The following is a 24,252-nucleotide window of genomic DNA, read 5'->3' on the forward strand; positions in this document are numbered from 1 at the left end:
AGAATCAGGATAGGAGTCCTCAAAACTGTAATTTACAGTGTCCAGTTTTGAGGGCCGACACAGGTATGTGTCACATGCACCATGGACTTGTCCATCGCCTGAGCTAGCACACCAAGAAGGGTTTGTGGTTGTCTAGTAAAACTAAAACCATGGAGGGAGAAGGCATATGACTGACATACCTGCACTTCCTGGCTTTCCGGTGACATTATTTGGTGGTAAAGGTTTTCTTCGTGGGGGCACAGGTCTAGGTGGCAAGGGTGGGCGGCGAGTGCCTGGGATTGGGGCTAAGAATTTACATTACAGATAAGGCTGCCATGAGGATTCACTCCATAAACATGTCAGGTTTTTAAAAATAGTACATTTGGGGGGCACCTGGGTGGCTCAGTTGGTTAAGTGTCCAACTCTTGGTTTTGGCTCAGGTCCTGATCTCACAGTTAATGAGGTTGAGCCCTGCATTGGGCTCTGTACTGACAGTGCAGAGTCTGCTTGTGATTCTCTGTCTCCCTCTCTGCCACTCCCCGACTCACTCTGTCTCTCTCAAAAATAAAAAAAAATAAACATTAAAAAATAGTATGTTTGGTAAGTAGCTATTGGATAGAGAACAGATGCTATAGAAAAGTACCTATGAGTAATATATTCTGACATTCTTTTAAATTAATACCGGTAATGTAACCAGGGGTAATGAAACCCATTAACATATGGAAAAAATATCCTCTAATTATGGGTAAAATCATATAGGTCTATCTGCCTTTTGAAACTGTATAGATATAGAGAGTTTAAGATCTTTAGTTTCTCATATAGGCTCGACAGTATTTCTGAGTTTCATTGTCCCCCTAGTGTCTTCGATTTACAGACTACAATTTCTTATATCAATTTGGCTTTAAATTGTTAAAGGATAAAATGTATCCTTTAGTGGAGAAATTTCAAAAGATTACAACAAAGCAGCCTTGATGGCAGAAGCAATAAGCCTATGCCTGTGGAGAACAATGTCGCTACAAACAATTGCACACTGCACAGGGCACCGGGCTAGGGATATGTGAGTGTGAACCAAAGTTTTCTTTTTTTTAATGTTTATTTATTTTGAGAGAGAGATAGATAGCAAGTGCGGGAGGGGCAGGAAGAGAGAGACAGAATCCCAAGAAGGCTCTGCACTGCCAGCACAGAGTCTGATGTGGGGCATGAACTCACCAACTGTGAAATTATGACTTGAGCTGAAACCAAGAGTCCAGTGCTTAACCGACTCAGCCATCCAGGTGCCCTGGAAGCTCAAGTTTAACACCCACTCTGCTCACCCCACTAGGAGCCCTGGTGCAAGCCTGCCAGCCCAGAGGAAGGTCTGCCTAAAGGGCAGAGGGAAGAGACACCTTTTTATAACATGCACAGAAGTATCTTTTTATACTTTTCACAAAGGCTGGCAAGGCTAGAGGTGCCTAGAGCAGTCCACCTTAACCCACACTTTAAATCTTGTGTTATAACAAGATTTTGTAGCCTAAAAATTCATCTCTTTCACTGCATAATATATGTTGGTTAAAAACCTTGAAGTAAAATTGACAACCTAGGAAAATGCCCTGTGACTAAGTACTTCCTGGGAGACCAGCATAAACCCTGTCAGGTAAAAAGATACAGTAAATTACATAAGAACAAAACGTGAGCATGATGAAAACCCAAACCCACAAGGAATCTTTACTGTTTGTCCATTGTGACCCCTCCGAACATTATACAAAGTAGTGATTCTTAAATTAGTACCCCCATTAGAGGTTCTTATTCATATTTAATGTGTCCCAAAGATAACGCTTTAGAATGCGTCTCTAGCGGTACCCATGTAGTGTCGGCATGGTGCTTGGGGAGCTGTGAGGATGTTTTTGCTACATTTGCCACTACAGTTACTGCCCAAGCAGCAGAGCAGAGCGAACTAAGGGAGTCAGGACCTTGTTCCTTACCTGGTTTTTTTGTGATATGGGTAGAGTCCACTGACACATCTTTGCCAGCACCTGATGGCTTTGGTGTTTGCTTGACCCCTATGAGCAGAGATAATGAAAGGGAGTAAGTACACAGCAAAAATGTGCTAAATGTGTTTCAAAGAAACTTGGTAGAGTTATCAGTGATAATGTGCATTCTGTGCAGAACAGTGGCATTGGTGTTTTTGTGCCCAAACATTTTAATTGGGTTCTCCTGTCTGCATATAGAAAATATTCAAAGCCCTATATTAATTAGCTGTAATAGTTTCTCTGAAGAGTTAGTGTTTGATTGTGGATCGTGGATTTGTCTTAATTTGTGGCAGTGATGTCCACACTGCACTGCCTTCCTGGGTGGTATGGTCTTACCAGGCAGACTTCATCTTCGGTGATTGGCTATTTTTTGTCAGTATTTCTGGGTACATTCTGTGGTTCAAAAAAAAAAAAAAGATTTCCTCCAACCCCTCAATACCCCTGTCTCTACCCCAAACCTCTTAAAATTCCAATGTGTTTGGATTTAAACTTGGAAAGTTGATTTTAAAAATATTCCTGGAGAAGTCCTGGTTGGTTAGGCCACAAACTGAATCTGTACCTTTGAGACTTGTAATTTAGTCCTGGTCAGGCCTAGAGCTCCAAATTGCTATTTGGAAGAAACTGATCTGCAAATGGTTTTGTGTGATATTTTATCTCCTGAGTCTCTCAAATACAGTGTAGTGATTATTACTCAGTCATTCACCTAAATACTCATGCGGAGTTGGATATCTGCCCCAAGGAGAGGGAGAGCCAATTTAAGTTTTATTTTTAAAATTATTATCCTTTTACATTATAAAATAATCTTCCTTTATGTGGCTGACAGTTATCATTAAGAACAGAAATAGACATTATCCATACAGAGAGGCAAGAATTCATACTGTGAGGATCTGACTAGAATTCACATATTAAAAAATAAGAATAAAATATTTAATATACTAATCTGTACATTAACAAGGACAACCAAAACTTTGAGCATTCGCCGTGTTTTAAGGACTATGTAGTGACATTGCACACTCAACCTCATTTACTGTGCAGGCCGATATATTGATTAAAATACAAGAGAAGCTTTGCTTGCCTGAAATCAGATGATATTATTACATTAATGTATAAAAATAAATTATTAATTATAATTATAAACCAATATTTTTATTTGACTGTAATAACACTGTAATTAGTGACGTATAATAATTATTGTTGTGATTATTATAATTAACATTAACTTATAAACCCTAGTATTGCAATCCATACTGTCTTCTGCTTGGTTAAGAGATAATATGTAAAATCACGGAGAATGTTGGTATAGAGCCATGAATTAAATGTTGCTTATTTGTATTAGGAAGAAAATGTTTTGAGGGTCAATGACTATTTTTTGGCTAACCCCACAAGCATGGCAAAAACAAATAGCTCATTTGTCTTCCTGTGCTTACTCTCAGAGGTAGTGGGGTCAGAGAAAGGACTCATTTGTGCATGGCATAGAGGAATGGAAAATACTTCTATTTGTGTTACTGGGATAGCCTGGCTTGGTGAGATTGATTTACCACTACTTTTTGAGAGTAAAAAATGTGTTGTGTACTCAAGAAGGCTCTAGAAGTCTAGTAGGTTGTGTGTGCCTTTAGTGATTCTTCACAGCATTTCTCCAAATCTTTCTAACCAAAAGACAAAAACGATGTATTTTGATCCCAAGTACCTTCATATTCATTACCCAATTTGATCCTTACAACACTTCTGTGTGGGAGATACCACCCAGGTTCCACAGATGAGGAAACCCAAGGCAAGGAAGATTAAGCAATTCATAGCGAGGAAGTGTTAGGACTCAGACCAACATGTGCCCAAGCTCCAAGGCCTAGCTCTTCAACACTAAGTGGCATAGCATAGTGTACTGTCTTCCTCTCATCATTGCCTTGCTTCTGTTATTCCTCATAAAGACTCTAAGTGACTCTAGCTTCAGAGTCTTATACACTGCCTACTGGATGGTTTGAGGCATTGCCATTGTGTGAGGTCTAAATGGCCCTGGCTGGCAAGCATGTGTCATCCAATTATGCCACTAGTGTGTGGGGCTCAGACATAGCTCAACCTGACAGTGGACAAATCCTCTAAGCCACAGGGGCTAGTGAATTGGAGATCTAGGAGAGAATCCAAAATTCTGCAAGAAAACTTTATGAGTAAGACCAAAGTTATAATTTTCCTGGCTTCTTTTGTAATTAAGGGAGAAATCAGCAGAAACCAGTCATTTTGTGTTACTTTCTGTGTAGGTAGAAACAGTATCTTACTGTTATGATCTTTAAATGTAAGTGCCCAAACCATTAAGCAGCTAATTTGGACTTTCTTCAGCCTTCACAAATAGATAAAAGTTGGCAGGGTATAAAAACACCAGTAAGAGCCCTGCCAAAGGCAGCCATGAAGCTCAGGGAAAGGGCACTGAATGGGGGAGAGAAGGATGAACTCCGGTTCTGGCCATGCCTGCACCTTGTTGTGGTTTGCATGTCAGCCAAGCAGCAATGTGAGCACCAGAGCCCAGACACCAGTGAACTTCTTTTACTCTGAATCAGAGAGCAAGTGGAGGCCAGAGGTAGCAGAGAGGCAATGGGAAGACAAAGGAGGAAGCCAGGAAGAGAGATACTATGGAGAAAGAATTCTCGGGAATTGGCACTTAATCAGCCAGTCTGGCCCAGGCTGTGACCTGAATTCTTTTTCCCTCAGGCAGGATTAATCAACATAGTTTCTAAAGGGCAGCATTGGCTCTGGAAGCACCAAGTGGAGCTCCAGCCTGAGCCCCGAATCGCCATATGGGAGTTCTCCAAAAATCTCTGGATTTACATAGTTCACCCCTTAGCAATTTATTGTCAAAAATGAAGTAATGGTTTGCGTATTTTTAACCATGGTAACAAAAACGTTGCAAACAAACACAGTAAACTGAAAATCCATTTCCAAATGTTTTAGGCACTATTCCTGGTGACCAAAAAGGGGTGGTATTTATGCATGATTGGTCTCTGTGCCTTTGTCTCCAAATCTTAGCACCTTGCTAAAAAGCCAGGAGTGATGAGCCAGCAGACTGGAAGATTTAGCCACAGCCCAGAAAAACACATTCCTCATCTCAGAGGAGTCTGGTTTCTGGTTGTCAAGCACACTCAGTGTGGGGGCAGTCAAGTGTGGATTCCTCATTAGGAGACAGAGAAAGGAGTCTCAGGTTCAAGTATTTAACATAGCTGCTAAACCACATGTGTCAAGGTAGTTTCCAGATTACATTTTGCCTGGAACATAATGGGCCTTCAATAAATGTTGGTTGGATGAAAGTATATCTGTACAGCTCAGTGACTTCTTGCTACAAGGAGAAAGTTGAAGATTGACCGTTGATAAAAGAAGTTAGCCTACTCTGTGCTGGACATGCAATAACCATTTTCAGATTTGTGGGCCATACGGTCTCTGCCACAATTGTTCAACTCTACCATTCTGTTAGGAAAGCATGCTGTTTCAACACGGCAGTGAGCCAGATTTGGCTTGTGGGACTATAGTCTTTATGATCTAGCCTAGTGCATGCTTATTACATCTCTGCAGTCTAGAGCTGAAATTGGCTATACTTTTTAGAACGTATCAGTGAAACTGAAACACATCTCTGGAAAGCTTGTAAAAGCAGAGTCCTGGGATAAATAACCTACCAACAACCTCAACCTTTGTAGCCTACTTTGAGGCTCGAGGTGGAGAAATATTTACAAATATAGCTCAGAAATTCATATAAAGCTGGGTAAATATCTGCAATGATGTTATGAAATAAGAAACTTGGGCTTTCCTGGAGTTTATGGAATCATTGCAAGATTTTTTGTAGAGGCCTAAATAATCAAAGGTCCATAGTTTTGAGGCCTCAGAATGTTTCTTTCTTAGTCTTCCAAGGGCACAGTCTTAAGTGGCCTAAGACCATGAAGAGTGTACCCTATAAATCCTACACACTTCCTTTATCAAATGATTTTTCTTTTTAATGTAAAATATCTCGGCTGAAAACTTTAGACAGAAAAACTACAGGAAAATGTATGTAACGTGGATGAATAATAAAGAAATATTCTGGACAAGATGTCAAAGTTGATTAAGAATCAGTTGGTGTAGAAATTAAGTCTCATTAAGACTCAACAGAAGCTAGAAGTGAATGTAGGTGAGATCATGGGATTGGGGTCAGAGAAGAAAATAAACTTAATGTAAATACCTGCATTTCTGGTAAACAAGCCAGAATGAAACTATGCAGAGTCAAAGTGAGGGGGACACATTTAAGTCAATAACCTGGAATGAATAGATTTCAAAAAATTCTTTTTCTCACCAGTTTTTAAAAACCTTATTCCCTAAGCAAATAGTCTGAAAGCTATTAAATTTTCCTTTCATAATATCCTACATGTTATCTGTGATTTTCAATTTTTTTTACCATTTTACTTTCCTTTTTGCCTCATTGCACTGGCTGAATACTCCACTACTGTTTTCAGCATAAGTGGTAAAAGTAGGAATCCTTGTGTTCTTGATGTTAGGAGAAAAACATTCAGACCACTGTTAAATATGATGTCAGTTGTAGGTTTTTCACAGATGCTCCTTATCAGAGTGAGAAAAATTTCTTCTATTCCTTGTTTTCTGAAAATTTTCATCATGAATGGATTTTGAATTTTATCTAATGGTTGCTTTTTTTTTGTATTTACTGAGGTGATTGTATGATTTTTCTCCTTTTCTCTGTTAATGTGGTGAATTAAATTTCTTTGAATGTTGAGCCAACCTTGCATTCCTGAGGCAAGCATCATTTGGTTATGTGATAATGTAGTAGATTTGGGGATGTATCACTCCCAGACCTCTAATCAAGGCTCTCTTAGCAGAGGCGGATCCTGAAGGAACTGAAAGGGGATGCTGTCTGCTGACCTCATTCCTTGCAGATGGGCAGTAGGTCCTCCCCTGAAGGGGAATCTCAATAGGTAATAGAGCATAGAGCATAGAACATGTGCGATGCATTTTAGTTGGGGGCGGACGTAGAACAAGGGAAGCAGAAACTGAACTCACCTTTGTCTACCTGTGCTCACCAGCCCATTTCTACTAGCAACTAACTAATTAAAATGCAGAAGCTCTGCTTAGAGATCATCCTTCCACAGTTTAGCTAGATGAGTAATACTACAGAGTTGATTTCATCTACACAAAAGGGGAAGGGATGTCAATTTGTGTTACAAGGGGGTCTAGAAAAAAATGTTTGTATTGCAGATAAACTTGTAATAATGCTGTTTTCTTTCTGAAAGACAATTAGCATTCTCCTAGTGCGAATCAATGCTTGATTACACTGAAGGTTAATGACTTTCATGTTTGATCATAGGTACTGTTTTTTCACTTGCTTTGTTGACAGAAATGTTTCTATTTTTGCTTAGACAAACTCCAGGGAATTGCTTTGACTATTAACAAGGTGGCTCTGTTAAGAGCCAGACTGTTTATATCAGTCTGAGAAACTATGCATTGCCTAAACCCACAGTTGGGAATAATAAAAGGAACAGCTGAGCACAAATAGATAATGAAATGCTTTCTTGCTTTTCATGAGTCAGGGGTTTATAGTAATTGCCTCATTAATTAATTTGAAGGAAAGTGTGGATTCCTAGAACTTCACACACTGTAATAACCTAGGACAAAAACAAAACAAAATCCACCCAAAACCAAAAACAAAAAACACTGTACAACAAATCTAAATGATTTTTAGACCAAATATCATTAGGTATTATTTATATCTCTCTCTCATTAGGGAATCATCATGGATTAAATATATATGCACTAAATCAATTCTAATTTCCATGCTCTTTTGCATAAGTATATGATTTGTACTATTAAAAAATATTGCAATATTGCAAGGAAGTGATGCAATCTCATATGAGGGCATCTAATAACTACTATTTATCTATTTAGTGAGTTGGGTGTTTGAACTTTTATCACATCATTTTCTTAGTTATCTGTATAATTTCAACTCCCCACAAATCTGGCTGGATTAGGGCAATGTCACTTAATTCCTGAATTAAACTGAATGATTTGGAAACTTTACTCTGAGTCTTAGCTCCTCTTGTTAGAATGTCATGTTCCAGATTACCAACAAATGCAAAAAAAAAAAAAACCAAATTGTAATGGTACTTGTGAAATTACAAACTTAAAAGCCAAGTGATTATAGTCTGAAAGGCCAAGCCTATGCATGGATAGTGTTTTTGAAATTAGGGAAAACAGCTATTTTGATATTTTCATTCAGTGATACATATGATACTATTTAATCAGGATCTTTTCAAGGATCAAGACTATATATGGTAGCTGATTTAGTGAGCTGAGTTTAGAAAAGAAAAATTCTTTTTCCATGTTTTCAGAGACATTGGAAATTTTGATTTTGGAAAGATGTGCAATTTCCAATTCCAGTTACATTAAGAACTTCCAAGATTGGTAAAAGAAGAAATTTGAAGTGTGAATTCAACAAAAGTATAAATTTTGAATGAAACATTTGTAGTTTAGAGAGGATCAAAAGGAAATAAATTTGTGATCATTACCAGCTCCCATTCCATTTCCTTTGGGCGTCCCACTGGGTTTGAGTCTACTAGGTCTTGTAGTTGTCTTATTCAGAACTACAATAAAATGGGAATAAAAAGGTCAGGTATTTTCTTTTTAAAACTTTGTAGTTAAGGAAAGCAAAAGTTCCTGGAGAATTGGAAGTCATTTAACTAAGCAATGGAAAAATTGTGGCTTACCACACATATTGTTCAGAATATGAAAACCACAATTCTGGTTTAAAAATAATAGATTTGAATTTGGGACTAGAGACTTGAGTTTGTACTCTGAGGTGATCACTGGGCTTGAAGAAATAACTGGCAAGGGAATTTATATGTCTAAATGGGAAATCCCTCACTTCATTTATAAGCACTAGATACATTCCAAAACAGAACTGAAAAAAGATTGAGACTACTACACCCAATGAAAAACCAAACCTGAAGTGTCTTTATGTGCCAAGGCCTTAATTTATAATTCATAAGTTGGTGGTTCTTCTACAGGGGTCTCTAGGTACAAATGTCCCCTCTTAACCTGGCCTAAGTCCATGGTTGAACACAGAGCATGATGAAACCATTTTCATTTCTCTCCTGCTCCATGGAGAGCCAGAGTATTACCAACACTTTTAGAGATCACCTGTCTGTTTGGAAGACACTTCAAGGAAAAGCACTAAGTGTATTGTGATTGAGAGAGCAAGTTCTGGAACCAGGTTGTTTACCTTAAAATCTACTTCCTAGCTCTTCTCATGCCTTGGCTTCCTCAACTGTACCCCACATCAGACATATGACAAGCCCTCAGTCAATGTTAGCTATTGTTACTGTTTCCTTATTTTGTAGAAACCTTTAATATAACCAGCCACACATTAAGCTCTCAACAGCTATCATGATATAGAGGGCACATGGAGATACACTTGTTTATAAAAGATGTCTGTGCCTAATTACCTTTAGGTATTGGAATATTACTGCAAAAAAAGCATGAAATCTCCATAAACCAAAGGATAAGAAGAATTATTGTTCCTTCTCCCACATACCTGGGGAGATGTTCACCAAGAATATTAATTTATAAGCCAGCTTCACCATTTAGAACTTTAAGAAGACTTAGAATTGCAGCAACCAACGGGTACATAATAGTGTCTTTGGTCCAATTTGTGCTTTAGCACAGGAGCAATTTACAGATCAACCTTCCTAAGTTACCTTTTCATTAACAAGCTCCAGTGAGGGAGAGCCTAGAGCTTTTGGAGAATTCAGTAAATGTATTTTCTAATGTTTATCATTTTTACTGTATACAACCTATAAAATGTGTGTGTGTTTTATCGCCTGAAGGAATCAAGTAAAAATATTCTCCCAGAACAAGGGTCTTTTATACTGGAAGAGACCATCTCTTCTTAAATAACATTTGAGAGCTAGTGTATCTGAATAGCTAACTCTAATGTTATTTCTGTAATTGCCATGGAAAACTGAAGGACTATGTGTGAGATTTACCCACAAATACTGTTCTAAAAACATTCCTATACTGATAAAGTTCCACAGGAGTCTTTATATCTGGTCATCCTTAAAAACCTTAGTCACATTGTATCACTTCCATGGAAGTGATCATTACCTCTCTACTTATCCACAAAGATCTGAATTTCTGTACATCTGTTATTGCCATTTAAGTATATATATATCCCTCCTTTGGTGTATGTTGCTGTTTCTATACATTTGATACCTTCTCAGGTGTGCTGATTATTTAGGTCTCCAAAAAGAGAAACAACTTACCGGGTCTGATGTGTGCTTTGTCAGATGTTCTGGGCCTCACAGGAGTAGTGTATAATCTGTGTGGGGCTGAAACAGAGGAAAGGTTTCATATTTAATAACCAACATTCCATTAAATGGAGATTTAGCATCTTAGGGACCAACAATTCATGCACTTTGCATGGAGTAGAAAGGATGTTTTGAAACCTGCAATTATGCATTTACAGCATAGCTGTTAAAGAAAAATAAAACAAGATAATCATGACTGGAAATAAAGGCACACAGCAAGTAAGGTAGGTCATTTGCAATGTGTGTTAAGGATTAGTCTTCATTTCGTCCATGTTTCTCAAGGGCACTTATCTTACCCAATGGTTGCTTAACATGGTTAACATAAACCTTCCATCCATCCATCCACCCATCCATCCTTTTGTCCGTCCACCCATCCACCTACATCTCTCAATTCGAAAGTCATAATGGAACATTATTTGGCCAAAGAAGACAGGCAATTTCCAAGGTAAAAACAGTATATACTTTTAGGTACGTTAGAAGAATAGGAACATGTGGTCTCTATCATACTGTCTTAGCTCATGAACCCTGGAATGAATACTCACTTAGTGCCAACCACTAAAGTTTTAGGAATGGGAAAAATGACCTCTGGTGCCCTGCCTGTCAAGACAGGGTGAGCAAGGAGCAAGAACTCGAACAAGCTCTGGGATCAATACACTGCCTTGTCATTTTCTGCTCCTGTTATTCAGGATCTGGCACAGTGAAGACTCCTACTTGCTGAATAAAGTTAAAAAATGATTGGCCATTGTAAGCAGGCAAATTCATGAGAAACTCAGCTGAAATACTTTTGCTTCCTAAGATTTTAAAGTATGCTTTCATCCTGGAATTCCTCCATCTTTCCGTTCCGTCCTCTGCCCCCCTGACATACCACACTGCCTCCTTACCACCAACTCTCTTGGTAATGCTTTAGCTAAGACTGGAAAAAATTTTTCTTTCAAACTATGTAAGTAGATTACATTGTTTTGATGATTTTGTTCACATCTTGAGTGGGTATTTATATAATCATAAATCAGTAAAGCCTTGCCTGCCAAGTTAAAAAAATACACCTGCGAAACAGATTATACTATAGCTCGTTTACGAGCTTCCAATGTGAAGACTGATGAGCAGAATTTTGCCGTACTTCAGGCCAAAAATAGCAGACGCATATTGAAATTCTCTGTAGGTTTAGTGTGGGCCTTTCAAAGTGTAGCAACTAGAGTGAAGAGAGGCACTGATGTTATAAAAAATTCTCGTTACACTCTGAAGTGTGTAATGATGATTTGTAAATGTTATGCTTCAAAATTTTCATTGCTAGTGGTAGGATTCCTGTGAATTTAATATATTTCAGTTTTTTTCATGTTAATTTCTTCAATGTTAGATTGTTTTTAGCTTAAAGAAATACAAGGCTCACAGTTCTTATTAGTCTCATTCTAGAACAAAGATGAATTTTAAAACGTTACACAGGAAAGGGACATAAAGCAGAACACAGAAATAATCAGCACGACACTTAGTATTTCAAAGCCATAAGATCAGAATTTTTGCTTTATTTTTTTCCTCACAATCTTTACTTAAATCTAGACAGAATTTTTTATGCAAGAGTTGGAATATAACTTGAATTTAGACTGTAAGTTACTCATGTAGCTCATCACCAAATAACACAAGACCTTGAGAAAACTACTCTAGGGTTTTAATTTTGAACTGAAAAAAAAAAAAAAAAGACAAAGGAGCTTTGTGAACATATCTCCACATAGTTTTTAATGACTAATAATAGAAATAATTTTAAAAGATTGCCTGTAAGGACTCATGTTCTGCCCAGCACAGGGAGAGGGTAAGTAAGATATAACTTTCCCTGGGTGGGCAGGGATAAGGGAGTTGAAATAAGTAAAATAAACACAGTGTCCCTCTGGCCAAGGGGGTTCCTATTACAGTTTGAGAAAGGCAAAAAAATAAAAACAAAAACAAAAACAAAACACTTGAGAGTTTTAGGGTTTTGATTATAGGGTGCTGCAGGGAATTGTCTCAGTAGGCAAAGGAGCAAAGGTGTCAGAGAGAAAAGGTGTTGGAAATTCTACGAGCAGGCTCGTGTTGTGGGTTTTAGGCACAAAGTTTCTGTGGAGGACCTGGACCCCATCGTGGAGGGCTTGGAAATCAAAGAGCCACGTGGGTCATGGTACATGCATGGGGAGAATGTGAAAATAAGAGGACTAATTTCACCCCTATAGCACCTCTCTCAAATTGTCGTGTGCTGTCTTATGCTCCTAATGCCTAACGTTAGAAACACAACGCAATGTAACAGTAAGAAAACAGCTGACTTCCTCTTCTACAAAGCCCAGGCACACACTTATGAGGGTTTTATGAGGGGGCTCCTAGTGACACACATCATGCCTTTGTGAAAGTGGACCCTTTCGGTAACACGGGGCTATTGGGCTTGTGCATGCTACTCTCATCCTTAAGATGAGTTCTTTCCCAGGAGGTTCTTTGTTGCCTCATATCAGCAAATCCCTGGTGAGCTCACCATAAGATCCTTGGCGCAAGCTTAGAAAAATATGAATCCCAGGGCAGCACAGTTTAGGTTCAAGCTAATGATCCTTAGAACATAAGAAAACAATTAAATAGATTGTTTTCATTGTGTAAGTATGTTAAGACATTTCATATAATGATATCAGATTCTGCATATACCCCCATCAACTATGAAACTCCTATCTAATAAAACCATGTTCTAGAAAGAATTTGATTAAAATTCCACACTCACTAGTAATGGTGACATAATATTGATATTCCCATTAAAGTAAGAAAAAGCAAAGCAAGGAAAAAAAAAACAGGCCTATAATCTTGTATCCTCAATTCTGAAATTTTTAAAGTTCTAAAAAGCTGAAGCCTTTTTTCATTTTGCAGCACCACCTGAACTGAATTAGTCTTTTTTATGCTTATTATAAATATTTACATATTTTGCTACAAAAACAACGTGTTTCATCATGAGAATCCACCTATCTTCTATTAAGTAAGACACTAATTGCTTCTATTAAGCAAAAACATAAAAAAATGAGGGCACATTATGGATGTAATGTGATTGACCATCTACTATTAGTGGTTGAAGCTGGTAAAGAGGATGTGGGAGGGCTAGTGTTATGTTAGGTTTCTTCTGTGTGGATTATAAATAAATAAAAAGTTAAATACAGCAGGCACCTGGATGGTTCAGTCTGTTAAGCGTCTGCCTTCAGTTTAGGTCATGATCTCAGATTTGTGGGTTCGAGCCCTGCAGCGGGCTCTCCACTTCAGATCCTCTATCCTCCCCTCTCTCTCTGCCCCTGCCCATGATCTCTCTATTTTATTTTTTTAATATGAAATTTATTGTCAAATTGGTTTCCATACAATACCCAGTGCTCATCCCTCAATGCCCATCACCCACTTTCCCCTCCTTCCCACTCCCCATCAACCCTCAGTTTATTCTCAGTTTTTAAGAGTCTCTTATGGCTTGCTTCCCTCCCTCTTTAACTTCTCTGTCTCAAAAATAAACAAACATTTTGGGGCATCTGGGTGGCTCAGTCAGTTAAGCATCTGACGTCAGTTCAGGTCATGATCTCCGGGTTTGTGGGTTTGAGCCCTGAATCCAGGCTCTGTGCTGACAGCTCGGAGCCCAGAGCCTGCTTTGGATTTTGTTTCCCTCTCTCTCTGCCCCTCCCCCACTAGTGCTGTGACTCTGTCTCTGTCTCTCTCTCTTTCAAAAATAAATAAATATTAAAAATTTTTTTAAAAATAAGCATTTTAAAAGTTAATATAAAGATAATAAGGTAAATAATAAATATTAAAAACATAACAAAAAATGAAACCAAACAAGTAGAAAAAGATTGAGAAATTTTACAAAAACTATCCTCAGCCATAGGTGCCCTAGTCATGTTTATTTAGAATAAGTACTGCTCTACTTATGAAATATCTTTAAATTAGATTTCTTTTCATCATCATTATCTATAATTTCAAACTTCTTCCTCCACATTTTGTTCACAAATTATAACTGACAATAAGTAAAATAAGTTTACTTTTTTTTGTTTTTTGGGGATTCCTACCATATAAAAGAGGTAGAGATGAGCAAAAGGGATCATTCAGAACAAAAATAAAAGAAACCACAAAAATGTAAGAAATCCACAACTGTTTATAACCTAAGTAACATAGAAAAATAAAAAAAGGCAAAGTTTCTGAGAGCATGAAGATGAGATAGGGCTTTGTGTAGGTAACACTTCCCAAAAAGTTGGAAGGAAGAAATAAAAGAAGGAAATCTCCCCCAAACCTTCCCTAGGTATTTAAATATTAAGTCATTTTCTTTGAGAGAGAGAGGGAGAGAGAGAGAGCACGTAAAGAAGAGGGGTAGAAGGAGAGAGAGAATCTTAAGCAGGTTCCATGCTCAGCACAGAGCCCAATGTGGGGCTCAAACCCATGACCCTGGGATCATGACCTGAGCCAAAATCAAGAATCAGACTCTCAGTTAACTGAGCCACCCAGGTAACCAAAATATGAAGTCATCTTAACAAAATGATTTTTTTCACTACTAGTTTCCTTCCTCAGGCTGCAATATCAACGTGCTTATCAAGTGGAAGAGAGAGGACAGAGGAAGATGAAGAGAGAGTGAGAAAGGAGGACGGGGAAGCAAGATGGGGAGGAAGAGGAGGAGAAAGAAAAGAATGGGAAAGAAAAAAAAGGTAATAAAAAATTTTATCAGATGTGGAAAAAAAGCAAATGAAGATAAGCAAAGAAAAAAGGGTATTTTCATACTTAGTTATCAGCATCAAGTTGTCAACCATACATTCAAAAGCAAAGTTCTAACTAAAGAAACTGTCTTCCCTACATTCAAGTGAAGTACGTATCAATATTCATATTTGGCTGATGTCCTGCACCTATGAAATGAAGAAAACTAATTCACTGTGGTGAAAATTGACATTTTGAAAAGAAAATTTCTTTCCTGATTAAAAATGAAAAAGAAAAGTTTACTACACAGAAATGGGGAAATAGCATTACCCTGAGTTGTCCTTGTCAATTCAGTTGTTGGTGGAATCTTAGTTGTAAAGAATTCTTGGGTGGACTGTTCTATTTCTGCTGGGGACAAACAGAGCAAGGTGGCTGACTTTAAATAATTATCATTATGAACTTGTCAAAAAACCCACACTTATTTCCACCCCATGCAATGGTAAAGAGGAAATTGCATTTATAAGTATGCCCAGTCATCATAATATTTCAAGGTTAAAGGTACATTTTAGTAACTCATTTATTCTATTTACTATCTTCTTGCACTATTGTTTTAACAATTATTATAAGGATTTCCAAAAGCTTTTAGTTCACGATTATTGTTTCATGATCCTGGACATGGCTGTTCTTGAATTGTGTCTATTAACTGCTTTTATCTATTGTTGCCTTCATGCCTCCTCTCTATCCCATCAACTATTTATGTGAGCTGGAAAAGAAATACATCTTATGAAAAGAGGTGCATTCATGCCATGTAAGAATAAACATTCATCTACTAATGTCATGTGAGAATCAAAGTTTGTTTATTGACATAGACACATTTCTTCTGACAAAATAAAAAAAATTGCAATACTTCTACTCCCATAATGTTTTGAAGTCATCACAGCATCATGTAGACATAGCAATTTACATCGTCCACTTTGCCATGAACTGTATCCAAGGAAATACTTGGTACATACAATATACAGTCATCTTTTTTTCTGCCCTGCTTTGTAATCTGGATTTTGCTCATAGCAGAGATACTTGTGAGTTGGCAGGTGATGGTTCCTGCTTCAATAAACCAAGACACACTTAAACAAATAGGGAGTAGAAGTTAGATAATTAGTATATCTAGCAGGGGTTCTCGAAGAGTACTTTTGGCTTTGCCATCATGGGTGATGTTCACTTTGAAGGCCATGGCTAGAATAAATGGGTATTTGGAAATTAGGGTGTATTTGCTCAGGTTTCACTTTTTTTCCTTCAAAAATGATTTCATTTTGAAATGTGATCAGTAATTTCATCTCAGTAGACACACACAAAAGATAGGTTTATTTGAAAAGGGACAAAGGGAAGAAAATAAGGCCAGTGATTTAAACACAGCCACATGGTATGCAGTGTGGGCAGGGCAGAAGAACCAGCAAAAACAAAGTGTGAACACTTGGTTTCTGATTTATTTTCAGTTGGGGGTCAAGCAAATTGGGGTTTCCCATTCAATGAATACATTGGTGCTGAACTCCTTAAAAACATGGCCCACTCATCCCCACCAACCTTCCTGTTGCTTCTATCCTTCCTTGTTTTCTCGAGGTGACTCACATGCCCATAAGATTAGCCTGACTATCATTTTTGCCGCTGCCTCTGTCCCATCGGTCTTTAACCTGAAAGGACCTTTCACATCTTTAACTTCAACTCTCACCCCAACTTGAAAATCCAGGAGGTAAGTTTCACCTCCTCTGTGAAGCCTCCCCTAATATGCCTGGTGGTTTGTTTGTTTAGCATGTTGCTCATTTCTCTGTCACACTCATTTTTTGAACAATACTGGGGTGAATCTCAGGAGCTCTGGTGACTGATATGTGGGTTCCAATCCAGCTTTGACATTAGCTGTGTGACTTTGCCAATTTTTTAAATCTCTCTATGCCTCAATTTTCTAATGTGTAAAATGGGGCAAATAATAGAACCTACCTCACAAGTGTTATGTGATTGAAATTAAAATGTACACGTAACCCACTGGGTGGTATGGAGGAAGTACTACCATCACTAAATCCTTCATATTCTTAGATGCTGAACTCGCTAGGATAAGGATTCACTCTCAACACAGTTTCTTTTTTGGAATTCTGGTTGCTTAGCATTTCACTTAGCACCCATAAAATATTCTGTAAATACTAGATGAAATTCTTCTTTCCAAAGGCAGCTTCGAATATGGAAAAGCAACCAAAAAGTATAGAATTGATACATTTTGGGAACATTCTTTTTAGAACAATTAAAATTTTATCACGATATTTTAAAATATTCTCATTTTCTATTGAAAACCAACATAACTATTAAAAGGACAGAATACAATTAATGTAAAAGAATCAAGTGAAATGGCTATTTTTTATAATGGTAGAAAAAGACCCTCTATTGTTTGGAAACAACCCATCAACACAAGGTACATACGGCTACTTCAAGGGAAATCCCTAAAAAGTAGATCCTCATTGGACTGAAATACGAAATCAAAACTTACCCAGAGTGCTTCGCAGTTCCTCCTGACTAGTACTTGGTGAGATCATAGGTATAAAAGGGCTGCCTCGTGTCTCTAAAGGAGCTGGAAAAGAAAAGTATGAGCGGTATCAATCTTGAGATGCAAAATCCAGCACCAAGCCAGAATGATATTACACAAGATTCCTTCGTTTGAAGCGGAAAAAGGAAGACATTAGGTGGATCATGAAGAATAAAGTTAGGTGTACACAGAACCTTCACAAAAATGACTGTGGAATATAAGAATAATGGTTCTCAACTGCTTTTTTCCACCACCAGGATAGATAAGAAATAACATTCAGTGTCTGGCACATTCCATGACCACCCCTGGTTAAGATGGGATATGAGTAAGAAACAATCTTGGTCTGTCAGCTGTGGTGCATACTTGCACTCGCACGCTCTCTCTCTGTCTCTCTCTCCCCCACACCCCCCCCCATCCTAGAGAACATACAGGATTACAAAATGAGTGGAAATATTCATTATTGTAGTGGTGTCTCATATTGAGTCTCCTCAAGTTTATTTTTAAAAACAGACCATTGGCAAATTTCAGTATTTTTACAGATATTAACAGTAATTACTTGCAAGAACTTTTCATAACTGGTCATGCTAGTGTGTTGTAACACTACAGCTGAGAACCACCAAAAGTGCTGAAAATGTTAACTGGATGGGCATGAGCACGTGGAATCATTCTGAACATGGAAATAAATGAGGTAGGTGAAGAAGAACTCAGTAATAAGCTGTCTTAGGTTGGTCTTCAGAGCAAAGCCTTCACAACAGTGAAATCGTTGCTTTTCTATTTTGGAAAGAGTAGGAGTATGATGATGAGATGACAATGAGATGATGAAATGGATTAAGAAGAGAGGATGTTCAATATGATAAGTTGAGCAAGACCTGCAATTAGACTGTAGCAAAGCAAACAATTAGAGTTGGTTGATAGGGGGAAACCATTACCTATTGTTGTCTCTGGTGGATCAATTCTAAAGGTAACAGGTTGCAGAACTAGGCCAAAAGCAAACCGAGGAAATATATTTATGAGAATTTACTACCTGGTGAAGTAAACATCGTTTCTGTGTTTCTATATGCTTCCATTTGAACATTTAAACATTCTCAAAGAAATACAATAAATATGAGAAAATTCTACATATTAGATGCTACTTAGGAAGCTTAGTTTAGCTAACACTTTAAAGATCTCATTCACTATGACTCTGAAGAAAATTTTTGAGTAGGCATGCACATTTTTGACTTACATTACACCCACAGTTGGAATGGAGTTATATTTCCATTTTGAAAGAAAGTAAAAAAAAATGGTTGGCTCAGTTAATAAATATGTCTTATAATTTTAGCATGATCTCCTTTTCAATGGAAACACTTCCAGGGAAAGTAAACTAATTATATACTGTTCCCTCATGTTAATCAGAGAAAAAAATTCAAGCAATTTGTAAGATTAAATCTTCACAAAAAAATTACACATTTTATACCTATAAATTTCTCCAACCTTGTTCCACATCACAATCATTAAATATATATTTGCCTCAAGAACATTTTTCTTTTTGAAAACCATGCTTCCAAGCTGGGGAAATAAAGTAATTTATTTACCAGGTTCACGCTGAGAGACTTCAGGGTCTGGTTTAGGGGGAAGGACCACATCTCTCGGAACTGAAAGAAAAAAGATTATAAAACACTGTACTTTAAGTTTCACATCTGGAGTGAAGCTAAACCCGCAGATACAACGTCCTGGAAAACATGAATAAAGCAAAGGCATTTTCACAATGGCTAAAGAGTAATTCCAAGAACATGAATGCTTTTTTCAAGGTGGAAAAAGTCACTTGTATGGAGAAGGTTCTGGTGGTAGTTAAAATTGGTCACAGTTGATCATGAAGCCTCTCTTGGAAAAAAGAAAAGAGGAAACAATGTCATTAAACAAAAAAAGGTGGTTCAGTTGGTAGAGCATGTGACTCTTGATCTCATGGTTGTAGGTTCGGTGGGTGTAGATTTTATTACTTAAAAATAAAATCTTAAAAAGAAAACCAGAAAGCCAGTTTTTGCTTGAAGTGTTTAGCTGCCATTTGATATTCATGCTAAAATTCCCGAGAGCAACAGCAAATACATTAATAACGTAGGCATAAATGGCCTACAAATTAGGGGAGATAGCAGGAAAGACAAATTCTAAGAGGAGAACAAAGTTTTATTCTGAAAGGCAGTGACAGTTATTACCAGGAGAAAATGGAGCAAGAGGAAAACGCCCCTCGTTAGAAGATACTACATGTAAAGTTTAGGAGAATACTTGTTACGTAGTAAATGCTAGATAAACATTGCCATTTCTGTCATTCTTAGTGATGTGGCTTCCAGTATATTAGGTTTCAAGGTCTTCTGACAGACAAGAGAATGACAACTAAAGACAAAAATGTCAGTTAAAAGAGACCTACTTAGAGTCGGTCCCTTTTACCCAGTACATTTTTAACATCTGTGCCCAGTTCTATTTTGGCAAAATAAAACAGTAGGCTGGGAATTTGATACCTTAATTCTCACTGAGGAAAATACGAAGGTGATTTGTTTATTATTAGCACCAGATTTATATATACACTCTTTCCGAGATCAAGGTAAAGTTCTTCTTTGGCTCAGTTTCCCCACAAAGACGTCCTTCTCAGCCCTATTATCTTGCTGAAAGGTTTTCATACTACGCTGAACATCTGGTAAGTATCAGGGTCCCTTTGGTAGACATTGTAATTTCCTTGCATCTTAAATGATGCTGGGGAAAAAATTAGAATTCAGGCTAAAATTCTACCGCAGGAAAGCCGAGGAAAACTTTTGCACCATGAGGTGGCCAAGCACCACTTTACCATTAGTGTGGAAAAAGGTTATACTAGGTTACAGACACTCTCTCTTAACTGCTATGTGGGATCATGTTTAACTTAAATATCACATTTGTTCTTACTCTAGGCCACTAAGTTCCAATGAAGTTATAGTTGTGGAAGTTGGTACATTGAGTAGAATCTTGACTCAATTAGAAACTTTATGAGCTAAAAGGTAACATCCACAGGAACTTGAAAATCTGAATTAAAAACTTTTTAATGTTTACTCATTTATTTTTTGAGAGAGAGAACACGCACAAGGGAGGGGCAGAGAGAAAGATACAGAATCGAAGCAGTCTCCAGGCTCCAAGCTGTCAGCGCAGAGCCCGATGCGGGGCTCAAATCCATGTGAGATGTGAGATCTGTGAGATCATGACCTGAGCCTAAATCAGACATTTAACGGACTGAGCCACCCAGGCACGCCTGAATTTTTTTTAAAGAAAAAACTCATAAAGATTACTGGTCAACAAAAATAGAGAAAACTTACAATAGTGAACATTTGACCTTTGCTGTGTAGTACTTTTGGGGATTCGAATGGTAAAATATGAGAAATTTCCAGTTGTAAATCTAAATGTTTATCTGGTGAGTGAAAGACTGATTTGGCTCTGTGAAGATCATGGCCATACGAAACAGCCTGTAGTTTATAAATACCCTAATTGGCTACAGTTCTAAAGTATAGAGAGGACCCAGGATTAAGGAAAGTAGAGGCTGAGAAGAAATGTGCTACCAATAAATCCACTGTACTGTAAATACATTACTCGCTGCCTGTTTTCATTTACTGAGGAATGTAGGTGGGGGTAATGTGGATTCCTGCTGCTGCAATTGGCACTTTTTAACATGAAGTGATGATTTAATAAACTGTCACTGCAGACTTTCTAAAGCAGGTGAAATCAGTGGAAAGGAAAGAAATAGAAATATTCTCAGGAAAGGGATATGAATCATTCTCTTGGTCAACTGCAGCTCCAAGAAATGAAGCTTCTTTTTTTTTCTTTTTCCCTATGTGGCATTCCCCCATATATTAAATTGAACAAAAGCCTGATTCCTAAAATCTGAATCTTCCATGCAGGCAGAAACTTAGTGTAAATAATGACAATTTATATGAGAAGACAGTTTTGATTTCCTTATAAGAATATTTGTATAATAAATATATGTAATATATAATACTATTATAGTTTAGACTCCATCATATCAACCAACTTACCATTTTTATTAACTAACCAACTATATTAACTGTCTTTTTGAATAAAGTGCACCAATCCAAAGAAAAATTCAACTAAGGCAATTATGAATGGAAGTGTCTAATATGGACAAATGTAAATGAATGTACATGAATGTTTCACTAGAGTAGTTGAGAGAATTAATCTCTTATTCTCCAATAAACGTGGTGGAATATGAAATCTTCAATGAGGTTTACTCCTGCCGTAAGCTACAAAGAGACTGACTTAGAAAAGTAACATGCGGACTATCCACCATTTTCACCTCCAGATTCTCTGTTCCTTTATCCTAACCTTATACCCTTAGGTCCCATCTTGGAGGAAGCAGATCTCCCACCAGTTTGAAGGCCACTTTGTGAGCTCACCTGTGCCACTAGGCCATCCTCTCTTGTAGGGCCTTTTACCTTCCATTATTTCTATTATCTTACATGCTTCTCCATTAGTCCATATTTCCGTTGATCCATGATTTCTTCCCTCTTCACCTGCTAAGCAGTCCAAATGCTCCAACACCCTAAAAACACTAATCATTTCCTTGATATGGCTTCCCCTTCAATCCATCCTTCCTTTGCTCTCATTCCTATATTCAAAAAACTTTAACTTCCTTTGCTTCCTGGTCTCTAGATTGTATCTTCATCTGCTGTGGTCTGGCTTCCACTTCACTGATCTCCTGCAACCATGGATCCACAATGCTCTATCCGTAGCTCTGAAGTCTGCATGCTCTGAAAACTTTTTTTTCTCAACTAATTAGACAGCAAACCCTGACTAGACCTGACCTAAGGGTCATTATAGTTTTTATTCACTTTTATTCATACTTCTTACTGGAGACATATTCATGTATTTGGTATACGTTCTGTTTTTGCCTATCTAAAATCTGGTAACTGCTGGATTTGAAGCATGGGCCCACAGGTTTTGGGTATGGGTTTCCGGATCTGCACGATCAGGTCCAGCAGCTCCTCTGATCCTTTTCTACCTCACTGTCGTTGTTGAGCTCCCTTCCCTGCCTTGCCTCCCGAGACCCCCCCTTCCTGGTACTCTACTATATTTTTGGCAGCAACTTCTGCTGGCCCCTCTTCCCCTATCCATTTCCTAAATGTAACTGTGCCCCCCAAGTCTTTTACCTCTGTCCTCTTCTTTTCTCAGTCTATACTTTCTGTTGGATGGTGTCATTCACACACAAGATTTAAATAACCTTCTATAGGTAGAAGGTGATTCCCAAACCTATATCCCAAACCTTAACTTTGGTTTAGAAATACAGAAATGCATTTCAACCCCCAGTTAGACATCCCCACTTGCAAGTTGTAGTGTCCCTCCAAACCCAGCATGCACCAACACAGGTGTTTATCCCTTTGTGTTCCCTGCCTTAGTGGTGTTATCATCTATCACTTGTCCAAGCTAGGATCAGCAGTGTCATACTCCTCTCCATAGCAACTTCTAGTCATTGCCTATGTACTAGTGATTCTACCTCCAAAGGCATTTCATCATTATTCCCTCATTTACTAACTGCAAAAATGCTACAGTGCGGCTGCAAATTAGAATTTACCGAAGAGAGTAGTTATATAGAACATTTGTGAAGATTGCATAATTTGCTGAAATTTAGATTGTCTTCCTGGTTGACTTCCAATGACTGAAGTCTCTCCAAGTATCTGTGGGCCAGAAGAGGCACCACAAAGCCAAGACAGCTCTTTGTTTAGAAACAGATCTACAAAGAAAGCCCAGCTCTGTTGAGCCAGGTTATCAGGGCAAGTCCTTAGCTGTGAATTTGAAATCATTCCTCTAAGGCACATCTGAAGAAAATCCAGTTCTATTTTGGTTCTGGACATGGTGTGTGGGCTCAATTTGTCTAGATTTTCCTTAAGTATTATAGAGATAATTCAACTGAGTGGCTAGAAAATAGTTTTTTAAAAGTCTAAGTAGATGAAACCTGTGTTATAGCTAGGAATCTATGAATGGAAGAGCTACATGGCATATCCTATACTGACCTATTTGATACAGGTCTAAAAACTCCAGTTTGTTGCTTCTGATGTCTCTCAGAATAAATTTTGAGATAAACCTTATGATAAAGCATAACTCTGTCTTGGGGGCACCTGGGTGGCTCAGTCGGTTAAGCATCTGACTTTAGCTCAGGTCATGATCTCACGGTTCGTGAGGTCAAGCCCTCTGTCGGGCTCTGTGCTGACAGCGCATAGCCTGGAGCCTGCTTCAGATTCTGTGTCTCCCTCTCTCTGCTTCTCTCTCTCTCTCTCTCTCTCTCTCAAAAATAAATATTTTAAAAACCCATTAACTCTGTCTTGATTTCAGCAGTACATTTTACACTTTTAGACTTTTGCAGACAATCTATTTCTCTAGAATACCAGTACATATTAAGTATAGTGTAAATTCCCCTCTGCTTTCTGAGATATAATCCATAGGGGCTGGTAAACAAGGTTCTGGGTTCATTAGGATGTAAACTTGAGCCCAGATAGGACCCAGAAACTGAGCACAGCAGAACCTCGTCTGTTTGAACACTTGTGAGAAAACTGAAGATTATTCCTGTAGGTCTTGCACCCCTGGAACAACAGTGGAGCCCCTGATGAATACAGTGGTGGGACCAACACTAGGTTTAGAGACAGAATTCTAACTGAGCATGTGGAACTGGAGAGTCAACAGAATAAGCCCAGTGGAGACTCCAGAG

At 38.0% G+C, this 24,252-nt stretch overlaps 1 protein-coding gene across 39 annotated transcripts in view; it reads right to left on the minus strand.

The window, feature by feature from the left end:
• Window positions 1–24,252, minus strand: part of ABI3BP (ABI family member 3 binding protein) — a 256,218-nt gene that overhangs the window by 45,769 nt on the left and 186,197 nt on the right. For 26 of the 39 annotated variants that reach the window (XM_053903274.1, XM_053903276.1, XM_053903280.1 and 23 more), the window contains 8 exons: window positions 19,112–19,171; window positions 18,467–18,514; window positions 17,502–17,582; window positions 15,299–15,376; window positions 10,268–10,333; window positions 8,516–8,590; window positions 1,941–2,018; window positions 180–284 (listed from right to left, as the gene is read on the minus strand). In XM_053903274.1, coding sequence (XP_053759249.1) covers window positions 180–284; window positions 1,941–2,018; window positions 8,516–8,590; window positions 10,268–10,333; window positions 15,299–15,376; window positions 17,502–17,582; window positions 18,467–18,514; window positions 19,112–19,171 — 591 coding nt within the window. The remainder of the gene's footprint in view (window positions 1–179; window positions 285–1,940; window positions 2,019–8,515; window positions 8,591–10,267; window positions 10,334–15,298; window positions 15,377–17,501; window positions 17,583–18,466; window positions 18,515–19,111; window positions 19,172–24,252) is intronic. The other 13 variants (XM_053903269.1, XM_019448217.2, XM_053903298.1 and 10 more) reach the window with 7 other exon arrangements.

The sequence above is a fragment of the Panthera pardus genome, unplaced genomic scaffold, assembly GCF_024362965.1.
Source record: "Panthera pardus isolate Hobbes unplaced genomic scaffold, ASM2436296v1 HiC_scaffold_16, whole genome shotgun sequence".
Classification (NCBI taxonomy): Eukaryota; Metazoa; Chordata; class Mammalia; order Carnivora; family Felidae; genus Panthera; species Panthera pardus.